The sequence below is a fragment of the Nycticebus coucang genome, chromosome 5, assembly GCF_027406575.1.
Source record: "Nycticebus coucang isolate mNycCou1 chromosome 5, mNycCou1.pri, whole genome shotgun sequence".
NCBI classification, from domain to species: domain Eukaryota; kingdom Metazoa; phylum Chordata; class Mammalia; order Primates; family Lorisidae; genus Nycticebus; species Nycticebus coucang.
This window is the reverse complement of record NC_069784.1, coordinates 86,409,020-86,427,714: the sequence shown is the minus strand read 5'-3', so window position 1 is coordinate 86,427,714 and position 18,695 is coordinate 86,409,020. Positions and strand designations below refer to the sequence as shown.

General features: G+C 51.2%; 1 protein-coding gene across 6 annotated transcripts; it reads left to right on the top strand.

The window, feature by feature from the left end:
* Positions 1 to 6,473: 6,473 nt before the first annotated feature.
* Positions 6,474 to 18,581, top strand: MICAL1 (microtubule associated monooxygenase, calponin and LIM domain containing 1). 6 transcript variants are annotated; one of them, XM_053590382.1, is made up of 25 exons: positions 6,474 to 7,600; positions 9,084 to 9,394; positions 9,488 to 9,695; positions 9,933 to 10,037; positions 10,531 to 10,635; positions 10,741 to 10,896; positions 11,485 to 11,585; positions 12,301 to 12,558; positions 12,787 to 12,902; positions 13,082 to 13,208; positions 13,365 to 13,443; positions 13,981 to 14,128; positions 14,535 to 14,725; positions 14,871 to 14,959; positions 15,100 to 15,141; positions 15,376 to 15,459; positions 15,586 to 15,742; positions 16,030 to 16,106; positions 16,365 to 16,641; positions 16,775 to 16,860; positions 17,127 to 17,240; positions 17,350 to 17,443; positions 17,686 to 17,785; positions 17,883 to 17,956; positions 18,297 to 18,581. In XM_053590382.1, exons 2-25 carry the CDS (start codon positions 9,137 to 9,139, stop codon positions 18,443 to 18,445), a joined length of 3,195 nt encoding a protein of 1,064 aa, XP_053446357.1. In that variant the 5' UTR covers positions 6,474 to 7,600; positions 9,084 to 9,136; the 3' UTR covers positions 18,446 to 18,581. The 6 variants fall into 6 exon arrangements, with proteins under 6 accessions (XP_053446357.1, XP_053446356.1, XP_053446354.1 ...); XM_053590381.1 differs by having other exon boundaries at positions 6,637 to 7,403; positions 15,574 to 15,742; XM_053590379.1 differs by having other exon boundaries at positions 6,637 to 7,600; positions 15,574 to 15,742.
* Positions 18,582 to 18,695: the final 114 nt, after the last annotated feature.

Here is an 18,695-nt window from a genome sequence, read left to right as displayed (position 1 = left end):
CAATAGGAGCCATGTGGGTAATTTAAAATTTTCTAGTAACATTTAAAAACAAGCAGATGAAATTTTAATAAAAGTTTAACATTTGCTCAACATTATTTCAGCATGTAAAACCAATGTAAAATGTATTAGTGAGGTAGTTTACATTCTCTTTTTCACACTTAGTCTCCAAATCTGGCGTGTTTCATTCTTCCTGCACATCTCAATTCAGATTCTGATGTTCACTGGGCATATTTGGTCTGTATTTAGATTTCATACAGTTTATAGTTAAAACCTAGATTCATATAAAAAGTAGCTGCAGACATAAGTTTTTTTCAGTAACTGAAACAAATGTCTATTTCTAAATTTATGTTAAAATTAATTAAAATCCTCTTGCTTAGTTGCAGTGGCCACATTGCAACTAAGGGCTCAGCAGTCGCATGTAGCTAGTGGCTCCTGTATTGGACGGTGCAGACCTATTTCTAGCCTGAGAGTAAGTCCCAGCCAGAACGGGATTATTTGACCTGCTGTCAAAGGGAAACGAGAAAATGATAGCTTTGTCAACCTAGCCTCTCCTTGTGTCCCAAATTCACATTCTGCTCCTTTGAATGAAATCCCTATTTTTAAAGTTCAAGGACTTCTGTACCCAAAGGAAGTGTCATACACATGAAAGTACTTCTGATATGTCCTTGAGAAGTTACATACCCAGTGTAATGTTTCACAAGTCATTTTGTACTAAATGTGTACAGTTTTTAAAATTGTAACCAAAATACAAAGTGCATTTCTTAGGAAATACTATGCATTTGAGCTCCTGAAACATACCTTGTTTTGAAGGCAAATCTTTGGTTTCCTCCCAGTAGAGGACCAGCCTTGGGCTGACTCAAACTCTTACTCTCAAACTAAGTTATTCGTGTGCTTGTCCAGTGTTTCTTGAAACTACTCTTTCCACCTCTACTCAGTGTTTGTCCTACAGCTGGTTCTGTGTTATAAACGTGAACATCAGGTTAAATAATGGTGAGGAATAAATGATTCTCAATATAGATGCTTCCTTGAATTCTCATTTTAGATGCGTATCCAGGTTTTCGTAAATGGGGGCAATAACAATGTCTGCCACAAATGGAATCCTCACGGTGGGCCAGGAGCCAAACCAGATGCGTATCCTCTCTTGCTGTCTCAAACCTTTCCACGTCACGGCGCACAACAGAACAGCACTCTATGGTTAGAAGACTCCAAGTACCTTTGGCCTTGACAGGTATGTTCCTTTTAGGGCTGCCCTAACAAGTACTATAGACTGGGTGGCTGAAACAACAGATTTATTTTCTCAGTTTCAGAGGTTTGAAGTCCAAAGTCAAGGTGGCAGCAGGACTGGTTTCTTCTGAGGTCTCTCTCCTGGCTGACTTGGCCTGTCTTCCTGTGTTCTGCCCTCTCTCTGTGTCCTGAACTCTTAAACACACCAGGCATATTTTAAACACAACCCACCCTAATGAACTCACTTGTTCTTTGCTTTTTCAGGTTTTTTATTTTTTGAGACAAGAGTCTCACTTTGTCACCCTCAGTAGAATGCTGTGGCATCATAACTCACAGTAACCTCAGACTCTTGGGCTCAAGTGATCCTCTTTCCTCAGCCTCCCAAGTAGCTGGGACTATGGGCATGTGCCACAACCCCCAGCTAGTTTTTCTATTTTTAGTAGAGACAGGGTTTCACTCTTGCTCATCCTGGTCTTGAACTCCTGAGCTCAAGCAGTCTGCCCGCCTCCACCTTCCAGAGTTCTAGGATTACAAGCATGAGTCACTGTGCCTGGCCTCCTAATGACCTCATTTGTAATTTCATCATCTTTCTTTAAACACAGTTCCACTCTGGTTAGGACATCCCGTGTGAGTTGAGGGGGCGAGCACAGTTCACCCAACAACTGGCTATGGGAGTGGGGGAAAGAGCAGTGTTTGGGACACGCCTCTAACGCTTTTGGAGCCTGTCTTAATCTTTATGACATTCCATTAAGGTAAGTAATATTATTATGGCTGTTTTGCAGATGAGAACATGGAGGCCCGAGGAGATGAAATCCGTTGCTTAAAGTCATGCAATAAGTGGCAAAGCCAGAACTGGGGCACACGGCTTTTGACACAAAATTGAATTTCTCATTATGTATAGAAACTTTTTGACTAAAATTGAGGGGCTGTCTGAAATTATAGCATACAATCATAAGCTTTTTACATGAAACAAAGTTATGGTCCTCAGAGAAATTTAGTAACTGCCATATTAATATTCACAAAAGTATTTTAATACTACAGATTTAAAGCTTAATTGAAATTTACCAATTGGATGAAAGTAGTAAAGTGAAAATGTCTTAGTTAAACCTCATTAAGTGAGCCCTTTTTTAAAGCCTTTAACTGAGGTTACTTTAAGGTTAGGACAGATTTATTTTCATTAATCTTATAAATTTTCATCCTCAGGTTTCAAAATGAACCCTAAAGTTCCTAGAAATTGACGAAACCTCTTTGTCTTGGTTTTGTAAATAGCAGGTATGGAGGAATGACCCCTAAAAAAATCCACTTTACCTGCCTTTTGTAAATAGCAGATATCAGGGAGTGACCTCTAAAAGAAGCTAGAATGTCATTGTGACATTTGTCCTGCTTTCAAATACTTTACACATAATTAAGCAGCAAAGACTTGACTGGACTGGACTGTGTGTGTGTAATTCTGACTTGAAACGTATCACACTAAGAAAGCTTCTAGGCCAGGCACAGTGGCTCACGCCTGTAATCCTAGCACTCTGGGAAGCCAAGGTGGGTGGATCACCTGAGCTCAGGATCAGTCTGAGCAAGAGTGAGGCCCCCATCTCTACTGAAAATAGAAAAAATTAGCCTGTCGCCGTGGTGGGTGCCAGTAGTCCCACTTACTTGGGAGGCTGGGGCAAGAGGATCACTTGAACACAGGAATTTGAGGTTGCTGTGAGCTGTGACACCACAGCATTCTCATAGGGTGAGACAAAAGGGCGACAAAAGCTTTTAAACTAAAACTCATTCAATCACATTTTCAAAAAGTGGGACTCTGAATACGCTTAAGTAACACTGGCAAAGGACCTTAGCTTTTTTAAATGTGAGTTTGGAAAGTATTCAATGTGAAGTGTGGAAAAGAGAAAAAAAAAATGAACAAGGGTCAGGGTAGGGAACTTTTATTCTGAATTAATATTAATTATATCACTTTATACATATAAATTTAAAGATTATATTCCAGAAGAATAGTTTGGCCCTTGCTTTAGTTCACTTTTATATTGTTCAGTAAAAGAACTGAATCCTTCCTTAGGGGGTTTTGTGGGGCTTTTTTTTTTTTTTTTTTTGAGAGAGTCTCAGTCATCCTAGGTAGAGTGCCCTGAGATCAGCCTAACTCACAGCAACCTCAAACTTCTGCTAAAGTAATCCTCTTGCCTCAGCCTCCCAAGTAGCTGGGACTATCAGTGCCCATCAAAGTACCCAGCTATTTTTTAGAGATGGGGTCTTGCTCTTGCTCAGGCTGGTCTCAAACTCCTGAGCTCAGCCAATCCACCTGCCTTGGCCTCTCAGAGTGCTAGCATTACAGGTGTGAGCTATTGTGCCCGGTCAGCTAAATCAGAGTTTTAAAAAACATTTTTTAAATCCACCTCTCAGATTAATTTTAGTATGATTATGTGACTTCTGGACAAATTTTTCCCATACTCAGTGTTTGAAGGGCAAAAGCAGTCTTATCAACAAAAATATAGGAAAACTAAATTTTAACTGATCATGAACCTCTTTGTATTTTTAACCTTTGTTGTCTCTCATGAGTCCCTTGTGTTATCTCTGAGTCAGTGAAATCATAATTATATTTTGACTTCTAGAGCAGGTATTGAATGAGAAGTAGCATTCAGAGGGATTAAAGTTGAAAGGAAGAACAGGAAAGGAAGGACCCAAATTTGTTTGTGATTTACCCACTCTCATCCAAGAAGAGAAAGCTAGGAATCATTCTTGTTGGGATCCACATCCCACACCAACACATCACTATGTTATGTCAGTTTCACCTTGAAATACCTTTTGAATGCATCCACTCTGTGCTCACTGTACACTGTATCTCTTGCCTAGACTCTTCCCAAGGCCTGGCTGATACTTCTACACCCCCGCCCCCCACCTCTTTCTCCATTGGAAGTGGTGATTTACTTGGGCTCACAATTATCCCCTTAGCCTAGCATCCAGCAGAGTGCCTTGGTAAATGAATGGATTTACATTATTTATTAAGACAATTATGATCAAGTCGCTGCTTAAAATCCTTCTGCAGTTTCCCACTGCACTCAGAATAAAATCCACAATCCAGCTTCCTCATGCACCCCTCTTAATTCTCACTTCCAGCTGCTCTGGCTTCCTTGCTATTACCCAAACACACACCCAGGTCTTTCCTGCCTAAGGGCTTTGGGACAGGTGCTTTTCAATCTTGAAAATTGTCCCCACTCTGACTCATGACTATACACCTGTCAGAATTCAAGGAAACCCTAATCTCAATCAGGCCACCCTGTCATATCCTCTCATAGTGCTCACTATACCTCCAGCTCAGATGTAATAATTTTTACATCGGGAGCTGTGTGTCTCTGGCCATTCCACGGTCACAGCTCTAGGCCCAGGACTATGCATTTGTGCTTTGCAGTCATTGACCTGCAGGTGCAAGACCATATTAAAGAGTGCCTGTGGCTCAGCGGGTAGGGCGCCAGCCCCACATGCCGAGGGTGGCGGGTTCAAACCCGGCCCCGGCCAAACTGCAACAAAAAAATAGCCGGGCGTTGTGGCGGGCGCCTGTAATCCCAGCTACTTGGGAGGCTGAGGCAAGAGAATCACCTAAGCCTAGGAGTTGGAGGTTGCTGTGAGCTGTGTGACGCCACGGCACTCTACCAAGGGTGATAAAGTGAGACTCTGTCTCTACAAAAAAAAAAAAAAAAAAAGAGTGGCTTAAACATGTCACTCTGCAGGGGTTGGGACCTAGTTTCTGGCTGCAGGCCCTGCAGATGAGAGGTCCAGAGGTGAGGTAAGGGTGGCACAAAAGGAAGACAACATTGTGTGGGTCAGAGGAAAAGGGATCCTAGTTGTCTTGGTGGCTCAGGTTTTTAACGCATGGCCACTGCTGTGATGACTATTTGCAGAAACATTAGAGTGGAATTCTTTTAAAACTAACATTTCATGTATTAGCTACTTAGTTGATGCAAGAAGAGTTAACCAAGGTAAATGAGCTGGCGTTTTGTTTTCTGCCCAATACGATGTATAGAAATGTGCCAGTTTTATAGTTCTGTATACATGTACAAATGTGAATCATAGCTCAAGAATCTAGCTAAGGCAAGAAAGCGCCTGTGGCTCAGTGAGTGGGGCGCCGGCCCCATATGCCGAGGATGGCAGGTTCAAACCCAGCCCCGGCCCAACTGCAACAAAAAAAAAAATAGCCGGGCGTTGTGGTGGCGCCTGTAGTCCCAGCTGCTCGGGAGACTGAGGCAAGAGAATCGTGTAAGCCCAAGAGTTAGAGGTTGCTGTGAGCCATGTGATGCCACAGCACTCTACCCGAGAGCAGTACAGTGAGACTCTGTCTCTACAAAAAAAAAAAAAAAAAAGAAATACCTATACACTTCTTGGGCCAGCAACGTCAACTAACAGGATTTTAGAATTGAAATGGGCTGAGGAGATTGAGTAACTAAACTGCCTTCATTCGGAGATGAGAAGACAGAAGTGTGGTGGCTGGTGACTTGAAAGTTTCTACCAGGCTAGTGTAAAGTAAATCTGAAATCTGCCAAGTTTCTGGATTCCAGAGCAATGTATTCCTCACCCTTTATGCTTTGCTGTTAAGTCTGTAATTAGCATAAATTGAAACTCCAAGTCAGCAGTTTTCTTAGCACTGATGAACTCATTTTTGTTTTGCGATCGTTCTTAAGGACAGATTTTACAATTTGACATTCAGAGAGCCAAATAGCCCTTCTGGCTGTAACTGAAGTTGAGTCAAGCCAGACCCTGTTGGACCTTTGCAAATGTGGAAAGTGGGAGCAGCTAGTTGTTTGCCATCTGCTAATGAAAGAGAAACGAGATGATTCTAAGAGCCTGATAACCCAGTTGTAGTGGACTTTAGAATGTTTTTGCACTATTTATTTAAATACAGATGTGTCTCCTATACAAAATTAATTTTAAACCAAATGATGAGTCCAACTCATGAGCTAGGATAGGCCTGGCTGGGAGGCTGCCCTAGTTTCCTGCGCATAACCTGGCAGAATTCCCTGGCCTCTCCTGGCAAAGAGCAGGCACTTCCCCTGGAGTTCCTCCTGCTGCCTGCTTCTCAGCTCCAGCTAGGAACACCAGTGTTACTGAGTCTACAGGTTTTCCAGAAGAAATGCAAAGTGAGAATGAAGAGAAAGGGAGAGCCAAAAACCTCCCAGTTCTTTATGGTCCTTGGATCTCCAGGAAAGCAACCCTGTCATTTATTCCTTGGTTTGTGTAACAGCGTCACTTCCTCTAAACAAGAAACAGCTTCTTAAAATGCTAATCTTTCATTTGTCACGTTGGATCAACACTGGTGTGGTGGAACTCAGATAGACCTGAGTTAGGATACCAGCTCTGCCACTTGCTGTGTGCAACCTTTGTAACTGTTTCCTTTTCGGTAAAAGTAGGGACTGTTGTGAACGCTGAGATTATGGTAATAGTAGTATGACGCTCAACAAATGAGAGTTTTATTGACTACCTGAATCACCTTGGACGAGTACCTTTAAATATGAGGGCTTTGATCCCCAAGGTCTCCTCAAGCCCTTTTCAGCAATGACAGTTCCGTGTGTCCTCACGATAAGGCATTCCTGAAGTCTTCCCACACACCCCTCCCAATTTCCCTCTTCTTAGTAATGGTCTAAACACCCCTTCCCCTTGCCCTCTCTCTCATTTCGCATACCCATCTGGAAGTTGCAGATTGCCAAACTCCAAGGACTTTAATCCGCGTCCTTTGCCCTCAGCCAGGGTCTAAAGGCAGACCAGCTGCAGAGGGGACGACCTGGCGCTTGGATCCATCCTTGAGCACCCGGGCCGCGGATCTCCAGTTAAGAGAGCGCAGACGTTCTGGAGCCACCGTCGCACCCACCAGCTTCTCCAAACTTCCTACCGAGCCCAAGTGCCCTCTCGGCCCGGCGCTAGGAAGCTGCTGGCGGAGTTGGTACCGCGCCGGGGGGATGGTCCTCGCCTAGCCCGCGGAGGAAGCCCGAAGCAGCGGGTGAGCGCGGCGACAGCCCGCACCCCTGACTCTCCGGCTTCCTGGTCCCCTCCAAACGCGATCCGCTCGGAGGCCCCAAAGCGGAACGGGTGTCTGCAGTGCCACGCCCTCGAGCGCCACCCTGCAAGCGTGGGCGGCCCCGGCGGGTGCCTCGCCGCGGGAGATCGCAGCGTAATGAGATGGTAATGAGGTCCAAGTAAGTCCTCCGCAAGGCCCCGCGCCGCGCGCCTCAGCCCACACCGCAGCACACCCGAGCCGGGCGCACGCGGTGGGCGGCCCCGCGTCCCGGGCTGGCTCTCGCGCTCCCGCCGCCTCCCTTGCCCCCGCCCTCCCTTGCCCCGGCTGGTGGCCTGCCCGGCAGGAAGCGGTGACTCCCGGCCCCGAAGCCGCCCGGTAAGTCGTGCAGCCGAGCCAGCTGTGCGCCCCGCTGCGGGCCTGGGCAGGGCAAGGGTGGCGGCGCGGGCGAGCCGGAGCTTCCTGGAAGTGCGGCCCCGGACGCCCGGGAACCACGCCCGGCGGGTCCGAACCGGCTGCCGCACGCCCCGCCCTGCTCGGCCCCTCTGCGGACTTTTCCGTCCCGAGCGTTGGGTCGCCCGCGCCCGCCACCAGTGCAGCGCCGTCTCCATCCTTTCAGCTCGCTCCGCCGCTCGCACCTCCTCCGTCTCGGCGTTTCCCAGCTGGGTTGCCCGCTTCCTCTCCCTTCTCCTAGGTGCTCCACCCCCACCCCCATACCCGAAAGGGACTTCTGCCCTTCCTTAAGTTAGTTCCGCGCTCATCTAGGTGACCCGCAGTCTCCTGCCTCGGTGCGGCGGGCTGGGGACCGGGGGTTTAGGGGAAGGGGGCCCCAGGGGCCTGTCCCCACTGTTGCCACCCACCCTCCCTAACTCTTCCATGGGCAACCGCATCCTCCATACTTTGTGAACCTTTCCGGTCCCTGCATGAAAAGCCCCTTTGACACCCCTCAAGTTGCGTGGGGGTCGGAGCGAGGAAGGGGGAACAAAGGGAAGCCTTATGTGTGGAGATTGCTGGGAGCGACGGAGAATAGCGGGTGGGGTGGGGTGGGCTGTCGACTCGGGTGGGAGGGACCTGCGAGGCGCGAACCCGGCTGGCTGCTGTGGCCCTACACTGCTCAGGCCCCCTGAAGCAGGGCAAGTTCACAGGGGAAGTGTTTTGACCACAGGGAGTCAGAAATAGACCCGGGCCTTTATTACCCAGTCAGTTGCAACATCCTCCGGCTGTTTGCTGCGGTAGTTTGGTGGTGGGAAGTGGAACCTTCGTAGGCAGAGGCTGTCTTCTCTCATCAGGAGACAAGCACGAGTGCTCTGGAGGAAATCTTTGTCCTTGGCACCAGACACCTCCCACATCCAGCGTGGCACTGAGTCCACTGGAGGTGGAGGAGCACGCAGCCTGGGGAGGTGTGGGGTGACATGGGGCAGAATGTATGCCCGGCAGCGCTTGCAGGTTATTATCTGTTCCTCTGTACACACAAGGGAGCCTTCCTCCTGGGCACCGTGCCCTCTCCACGTCTGAGAAAATCTACTTCCAGGTCTGGAGAAGGCAGGAGACGAAACTCTGCCCCAGGTCTTGGAAATCCCTAGGCAGGGAGGCTGTGCTGTAGGCTCCCATGGCTCCGTAGGCCTTGTGCACCAGCACTGTTGAATTTTCTTTTCCAAATTTGGCGAATTTCACTTTGAATGGACTGGATAGCAGCTGTCTCTGGAGCAGACCTGGCAGGGGAGTGGGCTGTGAGGGAAGAGCAGAGCCAATCAGAGGTGGCCCAAGCTCTCTGGGACCCCGCCTGCTCTCTTTCCTTCCCCTTCCTTTCCCATTCCTCCTTTCTCCAGCCCCTCCCCTTCTCTTCCCTTCTTCTCTTCAGCAGCCACTGTCTCTGCCCAGCCACTCCCCTCACCAGAGGCCCAGGAGGCCTCCATGGCTTCACCCACCTCCACCAACCCAGCACACGCCCACTTCGAGAGCTTCCTACAGGCCCAGCTGTGCCAGGATGTGCTCAGCAGCTTCCAGGGACTGTGTGGGGCCCTAGGGCTGGAGCCTGGTGGGGGTCTGCCCCAGTACCACAAGATCAAAGCCCAGCTCAACTACTGGAATGCCAAGTCATTGTGGGCAAAGCTGGACAAGCGGGCAGGCCAGCCTGTCTACCAGCAGGGCCGGGCCTGCACAGGCACCAAGGTGGATATACAGTGCCTGGGTTGGGGCATGGGGAGTGCGGGAGACAGAGGACGAGACAGGACACCGTATCCCCACTGCCCTATGTGTTCACAGTGCCTGGTGGTGGGTGCTGGACCTTGCGGGCTGAGGGCTGCTGTGGAGCTGGCCCTGCTGGGGGCCCGTGTGGTGCTGGTGGAAAAGCGCAACAAGTTCTCCCGTCACAACGTGCTCCACCTCTGGCCTTTCACCATCCATGACCTGCGGGCACTTGGCGCCAAGAAGTTCTATGGACGCTTCTGCACTGGCACCCTGGACCACATCAGTGAGCACCACGTGGTGACCTGGAGGGGTGGGTGAGCCGGGGCCTGGACGCAGGCCAGTGGAGGAGAATCAGAGTGGGCAGGATTCACATCAGCCAGGAGACCTGGAAAACTCAGGTCCCTCATCTGTAAAGCCAGCAGTTGGACTGAATGATCTCCCAGACCTCTCCAGGCACACACTGGTGCTTGGGGGCTGTTCAGCCCTGGGGTCCCTGTCCCTAGTGTCCTCTTTCTTCTAGGCATCCGGCAGCTCCAGCTGCTTCTGCTGAAGGTAGCTTTACTGCTGGGGGTGGAAATTCACTGGGGTGTCACTTTCACCGGCCTCCAGCCCCCTCCCAGAAAGGGTAAGTACTTCTGTGCTCCTAGGAACCCCCACCCACCAAGGAGATCTAGGCCAGTGTCTGAAAAAGGGTGGGGCTCGGAGTCAGCTGATTCTCCTTTACTAATGGTGTGGCCTTGGGCAAACCACTCAGTCTCAGGTTGAGCATTTGCAGGAGTGTAACATTTCCTTCCTTACCTGCCTTCCATGGTGTAAAGGTATAATTTGTTAGACAGTGTATCATTTATTTTAATTATAGTAGAACCGCCATAGTTGACCACCTTCCAACATTGACTACCTCAAGCTGACCTAATTTTCATAGACCAGACATGCACTACATGTACTCATCAGTACAGTAGGCCTTGTGCCTTATGTTGACCACCTATGTAAGTTGACCAGTTACAGTCCCTTGGGTTGTCAGTGTACACAGGTTCTACAGTATTTCACTGGCTTGCCCTGGGAGTGTAGGGGCCCCTCTGACTTCTACACCTTTGTGCCTCTCATGCCCCTTTACTTAGGGAGTGGTTGGTGTGCCCAGCTCCAGCCCAACCCCCCTGCACAGCTGGCCAACTTTGAATTTGATGTCCTCATTTCTGCCGCTGGAGGGAAATTCGTCCCTGAAGGTGAATGATCCTTTCTCTCAAAGAAGTCAACATGTCTGGGTCCTGAGCCTTTCTAGGCTGTTATGCCCTTCTTCTCCTGCCACTACCCATCTACTTCCACTCTAGGCTTCAAAGTCCGAGAAATGCGAGGCAAACTGGCTATTGGCATCACAGCCAACTTTGTGAACAGGCGCACTGTGGAGGAGACGCAGGTGCCGGAGATCAGCGGCGTGGCCAAGATATACAACCAGAGCTTCTTCCAGAGCCTGCTCAAAGCCACAGGTCAGAGCCTCCTCTTGCTGGGTTTCCCCTCCCCCCACCTGAGTGTAGGCTGCTGCCACCTCTCCCTTCCAGACCCGCCCTCCGTGCAAGGAATCTCAACTTTTCCATCTTTGTGATCTTAGCAGCAAAGGGGAAGGAACCTTTCCCTGAGGGATTAAACAGGCCCAGCCCCACTTGGCCACCAAGCATGAGATTTATGAGAAATCTCTCATAAACTACATGAGAATTTTGCTCTGTGCTCCTTTATGATTTGTTATAAAAAATGATGTAAAGTGAAAACAAAGTGGCACTTCCAGATGATGCCCAAAGTTTACTTTGGCTTCACACTGCTGTGTGACCATGTGGTGCATGTCTCCCAGCTGCCATCCCACCCAACTTTCCCTCTTTGTTCCAAGCTCTCAGGTCTCCTGAGTCTTATACAAATGGTCCTTTGTGCCACCAGGACCTGCAGGGTTCTATGTGTACAGTGCTCACTGCAGTCTAAGCTGGGATTCCAGCTCTAAGACATCAGGCCATGGCTGGGTGTTTGCAGAGCAGATACATAATCTTGAGAAGGCATATCTCCTGTCCCTTGCCTTGTTCCCCCAGGCATTGATCTGGAGAACATAGTGTACTACAAGGATGACACGCACTACTTTGTGATGACAGCCAAGAAGCAGTGCTTGCTGCGCCTGGGAGTGCTGCGTCAGGTGGGGCCCGGTGGGCACAGGGAGGTGGAGGCCAGACCTGGACACGGTTGACCCTAGTGTGGAGGGTCCCCATCCTCTCCTGCCTCTGCCCTGCATTAACTCCACCCCTGCAAGCTCTTCTCCATGGGGATTTTCATGGCAACAGGAATCACATTCTGGGCTAAACACCTTATACCAGTCACAATACGTGTACTACAAATATAGGCCCTATGAAGGCAGGGATTTTTGTCTCTTTTTCTCTTGCTTGCTGCTAATTCCTTGTGCCTAGAATACCCCAAGACATATTTGCTGAATGAATGAACTTGGTGAGTGCCTACTATGTGCTAGGTACTGTGTCGAGAGATAACTTTGCCTTTTCTTATCTGATTCTTATGAGTACATTGGTAAGTTAAGTGTGTTGTCTCTAAACGATGGACAAACTGAAGCTCCGAGAAATTCAGTGGCAAGTGTATAACAGTAATGACATCCAGCTTCATGGGGAGAGCAGAACCTGTGACCCCTGCCACAGGGGTGGGGTGCTGAAGAATGGGCTTTAAGAATTCTAGGCCATTAGAATTCTAGTCCCAGCTCAGCCTTCAGCTGCTATGCAGGCCGAGGCAGCCTCCTCCTTCTCTGGGCCATAGTATGTACACCTTCCACACCCCAGGGCGTGGGACTGGCCCATCGGCTCTGCTGTAGCAAAGGTCTCAGAGATTCTGATCTGTTGGCTGTGTAGGACTGGCCGGAGACCGATCGGCTGCTGGGCAGTGCCAATGTAGTGCCTGAGGCTCTGCAGCGCTTTGCCCGGGCAGCTGCTGACTTCGCCACACATGGCAAGCTTGGAAAACTAGAGTTCGCTCATGGTTCCCGTGGGCAGCCTGATGTCTCCGCCTTTGACTTCACAAGCATGATGCGGGCAGAAAGTTCTGCTAGAGTGCAAGAGAAGCATGGTGCCCGCCTGCTGCTGGGACTGGTGGGGGACTGCCTGGTGGAGGTGAGGTATTCAGAGGCACAAGGGTTTCATGACTGGGAGAGGAAGCTACCTATAGGAAGTAAGGAATAAAAAAGGGCTGCTTGAAGAGAGCTAAGGGCTGCAGGGTGGAGGTGAGAGGCTGCCTGGTGTGGAGATGAGCCCCCAGGCTATGACCACAGAGGGCATCTGGGCTTGAGATGTTCCCATTGGCTTTTCACTGAGCAGTTTCCTATTCCTCCGTCTCTGCAGCCCTTTTGGCCCCTGGGCACTGGAGTGGCCCGGGGCTTCTTGGCAGCCTTTGATGCAGCCTGGATGGTGAAACGGTGGGCAGAGGGCACTGGGCCCCTAGAGGTGCTGGCCGAGCGGTGAGGCTGAGTTGGGAGTACGGGCAGGGTGGTTTATGGGGCAAGGAAGAGGGGTAGGGTGTGCTGGGTCAATAGATGTGGGCATGGGCAAGAAAGAATAAAAGTAAGGCTGGCAGTTCCTTAAGGGTGGGTACTGACAGATGCCCTCCGACTCACCGCCATGGCTCTCACCCCTTCAGTGAGAGCCTGTACCAGCTTCTGTCACAGACATCCCCAGAAAACATGCATCGCAATGTGGCTCAGTATGGGCTCGACCCAGCCACCCGCTACCCCAACCTGAACCTCCAGGCTGTGACCCCCAATCAGGTCAGACCCCCGGCACCCTGACAGGCTTCCCAAGTCAACCCCTTCCCCCAGGTTAGGCCTCCCCTGCATAGTCACTGCCCCTGGGCAGACCCTCCCCCATGGGACTGAGGGGCAGTGTGGTTGGCCTGCCTCCAGACCTGAGAGGGACTGCCTTAGGTACGAGACCTATACGACGTGCTGGCCAACGAGCCTGTGCAGATGAGTGACAAGACAGACGCAGGGAAACCAGCCGCTGGTGAGCAAGCTTTCCTTCAGGGGGATGGCTGAAACATTTACCAACCAGTAGGGCCCAGGCAGTACCTATCACAGTAGCTGCGGCCTCAGGAGGGGAGTAGCATGCTGGAGCCCTCACTGTTGCACATGGGGCGGTCTGGGTCTCCTGAAGGGTGCGGGGCCAGCAGGCCACTCAGCAGCAGCTGTTTGCTGGTCTGAGAGGATGTACTTTGTATCTTAACAACGGCTATGGGGGCTGCAGTAGTGCTTCCATCCCCTTCTAGCCTTGCAGCCTCCACAGCTGCCTTTTGTGACTGGCTGCCCTGTGTGTGACTAGTAGTAATTTCACTTTATTCATTCCTCCATGTTATTCTAAAAAGGGATTTTTTTTTAAAATGAGAGCACTGAGATGAAGAAAGTGCTGCAGACAGTGAGCTTCGGGCTGGTGCCCTGAGTCTTCCCCGACAGATCACCACACGTAGCAACTGGGCTCTCTGTGAGCCATGGTGGGGTGGGTGGGGCAGGGAGGCCTTGAACTTAGCGCAACCTTCTCTCCCAGCATCAGCAGGCACCCAGGAGGAGCTCCTCCGCTGGTGCCAGGAGCAGACAGCTGGTTACCCAGGAGTCCACGTCACCAACCTGTCTTCCTCGTGGGCAAACGGGCTAGCTCTGTGTGCCCTGGTGCACCGGCTGCGGCCTAGCCTGCTGTGAGTTTAGGATCAGCACAGGGACACTGGCAGGCCCTCCTTTCTCTCCCCCTCCCTCTACATCATTGTGGAAAGATCGCTGTGCAGGAGTTAGCACATCCAGTTGAGTCCTAGCTCCACCACTCCTGCCTATCCTAGAAACGGTATTCCTGCCTGGCTCTGCCATGAGTCTCTTGAGAATCTAATGCATGGGAGAAAAGCTTAGTGAATGTAGAGGGTCCTGAGACAAGAAGCAGTTGTCATTGGGTTGGTGAGGGTAGCAGAAACAACAAGACTTCATGACCCCTCCTCCCCGTGGGACCCCAGCCCCTGCTTGCTGTCACCCCCTCCCATTGTCCCCACTCCTTCTCCCCTCAGTGGGCCAGGTTCTTGTCTTCCATTGACTTCTCTTTCTGACTCTCCACAGGGAACCCTCAGAGCTGCAAGGGATGGGGGCTCTGGAAGCCACTGCCTGGGCACTAAAGGTAGCTGAGCATGAGCTGGGCATCACGCCGGTCGTGTCTGCACAGGCAGTCGTAGCAGGGAGTGACCCACTGGGCCTTATCGCCTATCTCAGCCACTTCCACAGTACCTTCAAGAGTACACCTCACAGCTCAGGTGCCCTGGAGGGTGGGCAGGTGGGTCAGGGGTGGGGAAGGGTGTGTGCACGTGAGAGAAGGTGTCCTCCGAAGGCCAGCCTAGAAGAGGTATCTGTTTGGGGGGTACAGTATGGCCCCCCCATCTACCCTGGCTCTCCCTGCAGGCACTGTCAGCCAAGCCTCTCCAGGGACTTCTAGTGCTGTATTATTCCTTGGAAAACTTCAGAGGACCCTGCAACGGACCCGGGCCAAGGTAGAGTCTGGGCAGGGTTGAGGCTGGGGGTGGGGGGTACCCAGTAGAGGTCCTTGGGATGATGGTCAGGACATTCAGAAAAGGGGTAAGGGGAGGATTGGGAACTTAAAGGTTCTTGCTCAGAGCTCTACTTGTTGCAGGAAAACGGGGAAGATGCTGCTGGCAAGAAGCCTCGCTTGGAGGTACATGCAGGCAGGGGCTGAACAATCCCCTCTTCCCATTTTCTTCCCCTTCCCCAGGTACTATCTTTCCTGTGTCCTGCCTTCCATGTTCTGCTCCCCACCCCAGGTCCTGTAACCCCCAATCTGCCTCCCTGCCCAGGCTCACTTTTCCTGTTCAGCCCTTTCTATTCATCTGCACATGTCCACTTGGGATCCTGCTCTTCTACCTCCCAGCCTGAGCACTTACCTCCTTAGGTCGAGGCTGAGACCCCAAGTACTAAGGAGCCATGTGTCCCTGAACCTGGTGTACCCCTGACACCCCCGTCTCAGCACCAGGAGGTGAGAGCCAGGATTCTGTCTGCAGGCAGAGGCCTGGGGAAGGCAGGGAAGGGTTGTTTTAGGGGAAAGGAGAACTTTCCAGGTGGCTTTGGCTGCACTGACCCTGTATCCCAGGGGTCCATGCAGCCTGGTGCCAGGAACCTGTGTGCACTTTGTGGGGAAGACCTCTATGTCCTGGAACGCCTCTATGCTGATGGCCTTTTCTTCCACCGGAGCTGCTTCCGCTGCCATACCTGTGAGGCCACGCTGTGGCCAGGTGGCTACGGGCGACTTCCAGGAGATAGTGAGTGGGTCTGGAAGAGACCTTTAGAGTGACTTTGGACCTGGCCCTACCTGGGGGACAAGGAGCTTGAGGGGAGAGAGGAACTGGGTACTGGACACAAGGTGAAAAAGGGCTCAAAATGGCATTTCGTTCCCCTGAGGTCAGGGTCTTCTGTCCTCTCCAAAGCTCCAGGAGGAGCTGGCAGAATTCACCTACAAATTCAAGTCATGTTGCCCCCCACCTTCCCTGATTATCTGGGCATTGGGCTACCTACACCTGATGTCATCTCCCTTCTTCACTCTTCCCAGAACATTTCTACTGCCTCCAGCACCTGCCCCAGCTGGACCACAAAGAGGATGGCAGCCACCAAGGCCCTGAGAGTCTGGTAAACACTGCAAGTGTGTCCTGGGGCATTGCCAGACATAACTGAATGTTGTCCTCCACTAGAATGTGAGTTCCATGAAGGCAGGGATATGTTTTACTTCCTGCTGTGTCCAACATGTCTAGAACACTGCCGGACACTGCTCAGTATGTGGTGGAAAGTGAATGAATGCCATGACCTCCTTTTGTTCCAAAGGGGTAGCCTCAACACCACTAACCAGGTGCACAGGTCACTAATCAGACCACATGGTGACTTTTCCAGGAGCTTCCTACACCACGTGAAATCAGTATGCCACCAAGCCCCTCAACTCCCAGAGCCTCACAAGAAAGGGTCAGTCCTATTCCAAACCCCAGCCAGCCCACACGTCGGCTGATCCGCCTCTCCAGCCCGGAACGCCAGCGATTGGCCTCCCTTAATCTTACCCCTGACTCAGAAATGGAGCCTCCACCTAAGCCCCCCCGCAGCTGCTCTGCCTTGGCCCACCAGGCCATGGAAGGCAGCTTCATGGGTTTGGGCATGCCAGTCCAGGGACCTCAAGGTAACTGTTCTTTCTGCAGAAGTGGTGATCTAGAGCAGGCATGGGGCAGAAGTGTGGAGATTCCTACGAAGGGAATTCTGGAGAATGGGGAAGTTGTGGGTATCTAGGGCCTATGTGCTTCTCCCCTTCTCAGTTCTTGTGGCCATGGAGGAAGAAGAGAGATCCTCCTCCAGTGAAGAAGAAGAAGAAGATGTGCCTTTGGACGCAGACACAGAGCAGGTGAGTAGTGGAATGTGACCACCTACTCTGCCCCAGCCAGCACACGTCCACTAACTACTCTCCACCACTCACAAGAGGAACCCAGACCATACTCCATCCTCTATGCCCTTCTTTTACCCAGCCTTTCTTGTCTCTAAGCCTCTATCTTTTCTACCAGAACCTACCCCACTTCCAGCCCAGGTTCTTCCCTGCCTTTCCAGAGCTTCCCCAATTCCTATCCACCAGGGTGGTCAGGCCCTACTACTAACTGCCTGATCCTCCCACAGGTCCTGCTGACCTTGGCCAAGACCTCAGGTACCATGAATAAGTACCCAACATGGCGCAGGACTCTGCTGCGCCGTGCTAAGGAGGAGGAGATGAAACGGTTCTGCAAGGCCCAGGTGAGGCCTGCAAATTCTTGCAGGGTCAGAGTTCTGAGACTGGAGTTCTTCCAGTGCACTGTTCTTGAGTAACCCAGAGATTTTTGGGGGTCTGTCTTGTACTCCTCAGGCCATTCAACGGCGACTAAATGAGATTGAAGCTGCTCTGAGGGAACTGGAAGCCAAGGGTGTAAAGTTGGAGCAGGCCATTAGGAGTCAGAGCAGTGAGTAAAGACAGGAGGGACAAGCTAGGACACGCCTCTCCCTCCTAGCAGTGTGTTCAGCCCCCAGCCATCCCTCAAAGCAGGCTATGGCCCACAGCAAGCCCAATGGCTGTGCCACACTACACTCTGACATATCCTTAATATCCTTCTTTCCCCGGATCCAGTCACCCCTAAGCCCATGAATCCTGTGACCCTGGCTGGAGGCTTTCTGACCACCACTTGCCCATCTTCCTTTTTATCAGGCTCCCCAGAACAGCAAAAGGAACTGTCGGTAGAACAGCTGCTACAGCTTGTTCAGAAAAGAAATAGCTTGGTTGCTGAGGAAGCTGAGCTCATGATCACGTAAGGGGCAGGGCATGGTGACAGTGGTTCATGGGCCAGATCCCAGCCCCTTGTGTACCCTGAACAGTTGTGCCTCTTCAATCCCTAACCTCCACAGCGTACAGGAGCTGAACCTGGAGGAGAAACAGTGGCAGCTGGACCAGGAGTTGCGCAGCTACATGAACCGGGAAGGTATTGGGATGTGGGGTGAGGCAGACATATCCCAGGCTGATGTGCATCAAGTCTCATGACTTCAGATACTGATCAAGCAACATGGGTGGGGCTCCAAAGCCCTACTCTCCCTTCAGTTCAATCAGGGTAACACAATTGGGCTTTTATAAAAGATTTTCTCCAAAAATGGTGCTGCTGCTAAATAATGGTGCTGTCAGTAAAGGACTGATATTGACAAACCCCCTAATTTTACAGATTAAGAAACAAAGCCTGTAGAGGTCACACAGGCCAGGATTAGGTTGTGCCTCTTCTGCCTCCCTGCCCAGTTCCCTGTTCTCTAAGCCTTGTCTCCCCTCTTCAGAAATCCTAAAGACAGCTGCCGATCGGCAGGCTGAGGACCAGGTCCTGAGGAAACTGGTGGACGTGGTGAACCAGCGAGATGCCCTCATCCGCTTCCAGGAGGAGCGCAGGCTCAGCGAGCTGACCTTGGGGTCAGGGGTCCAGGGCTAGAAGAGAGTGGGCTGCCTGCCTTGTTCCCTACAAGGCCACCTCACCCCAACACAGTGCCACCTGCATTGCCAGCCCTGTTCATCTGGCTGCCTGGGATGGGGCTCGCTGTTTACAATTAAAATGTTTCTATCACAAACAAGTCTTAGGCTGCCTGCAGGTGGGACGTGGAAGGTGTGCAAAGAAGGCAGAAGATGGGTAGAAGCCTTAAGGTCTACAATGACCCTTGGCTCCCATCACTGCCTCTATGTAG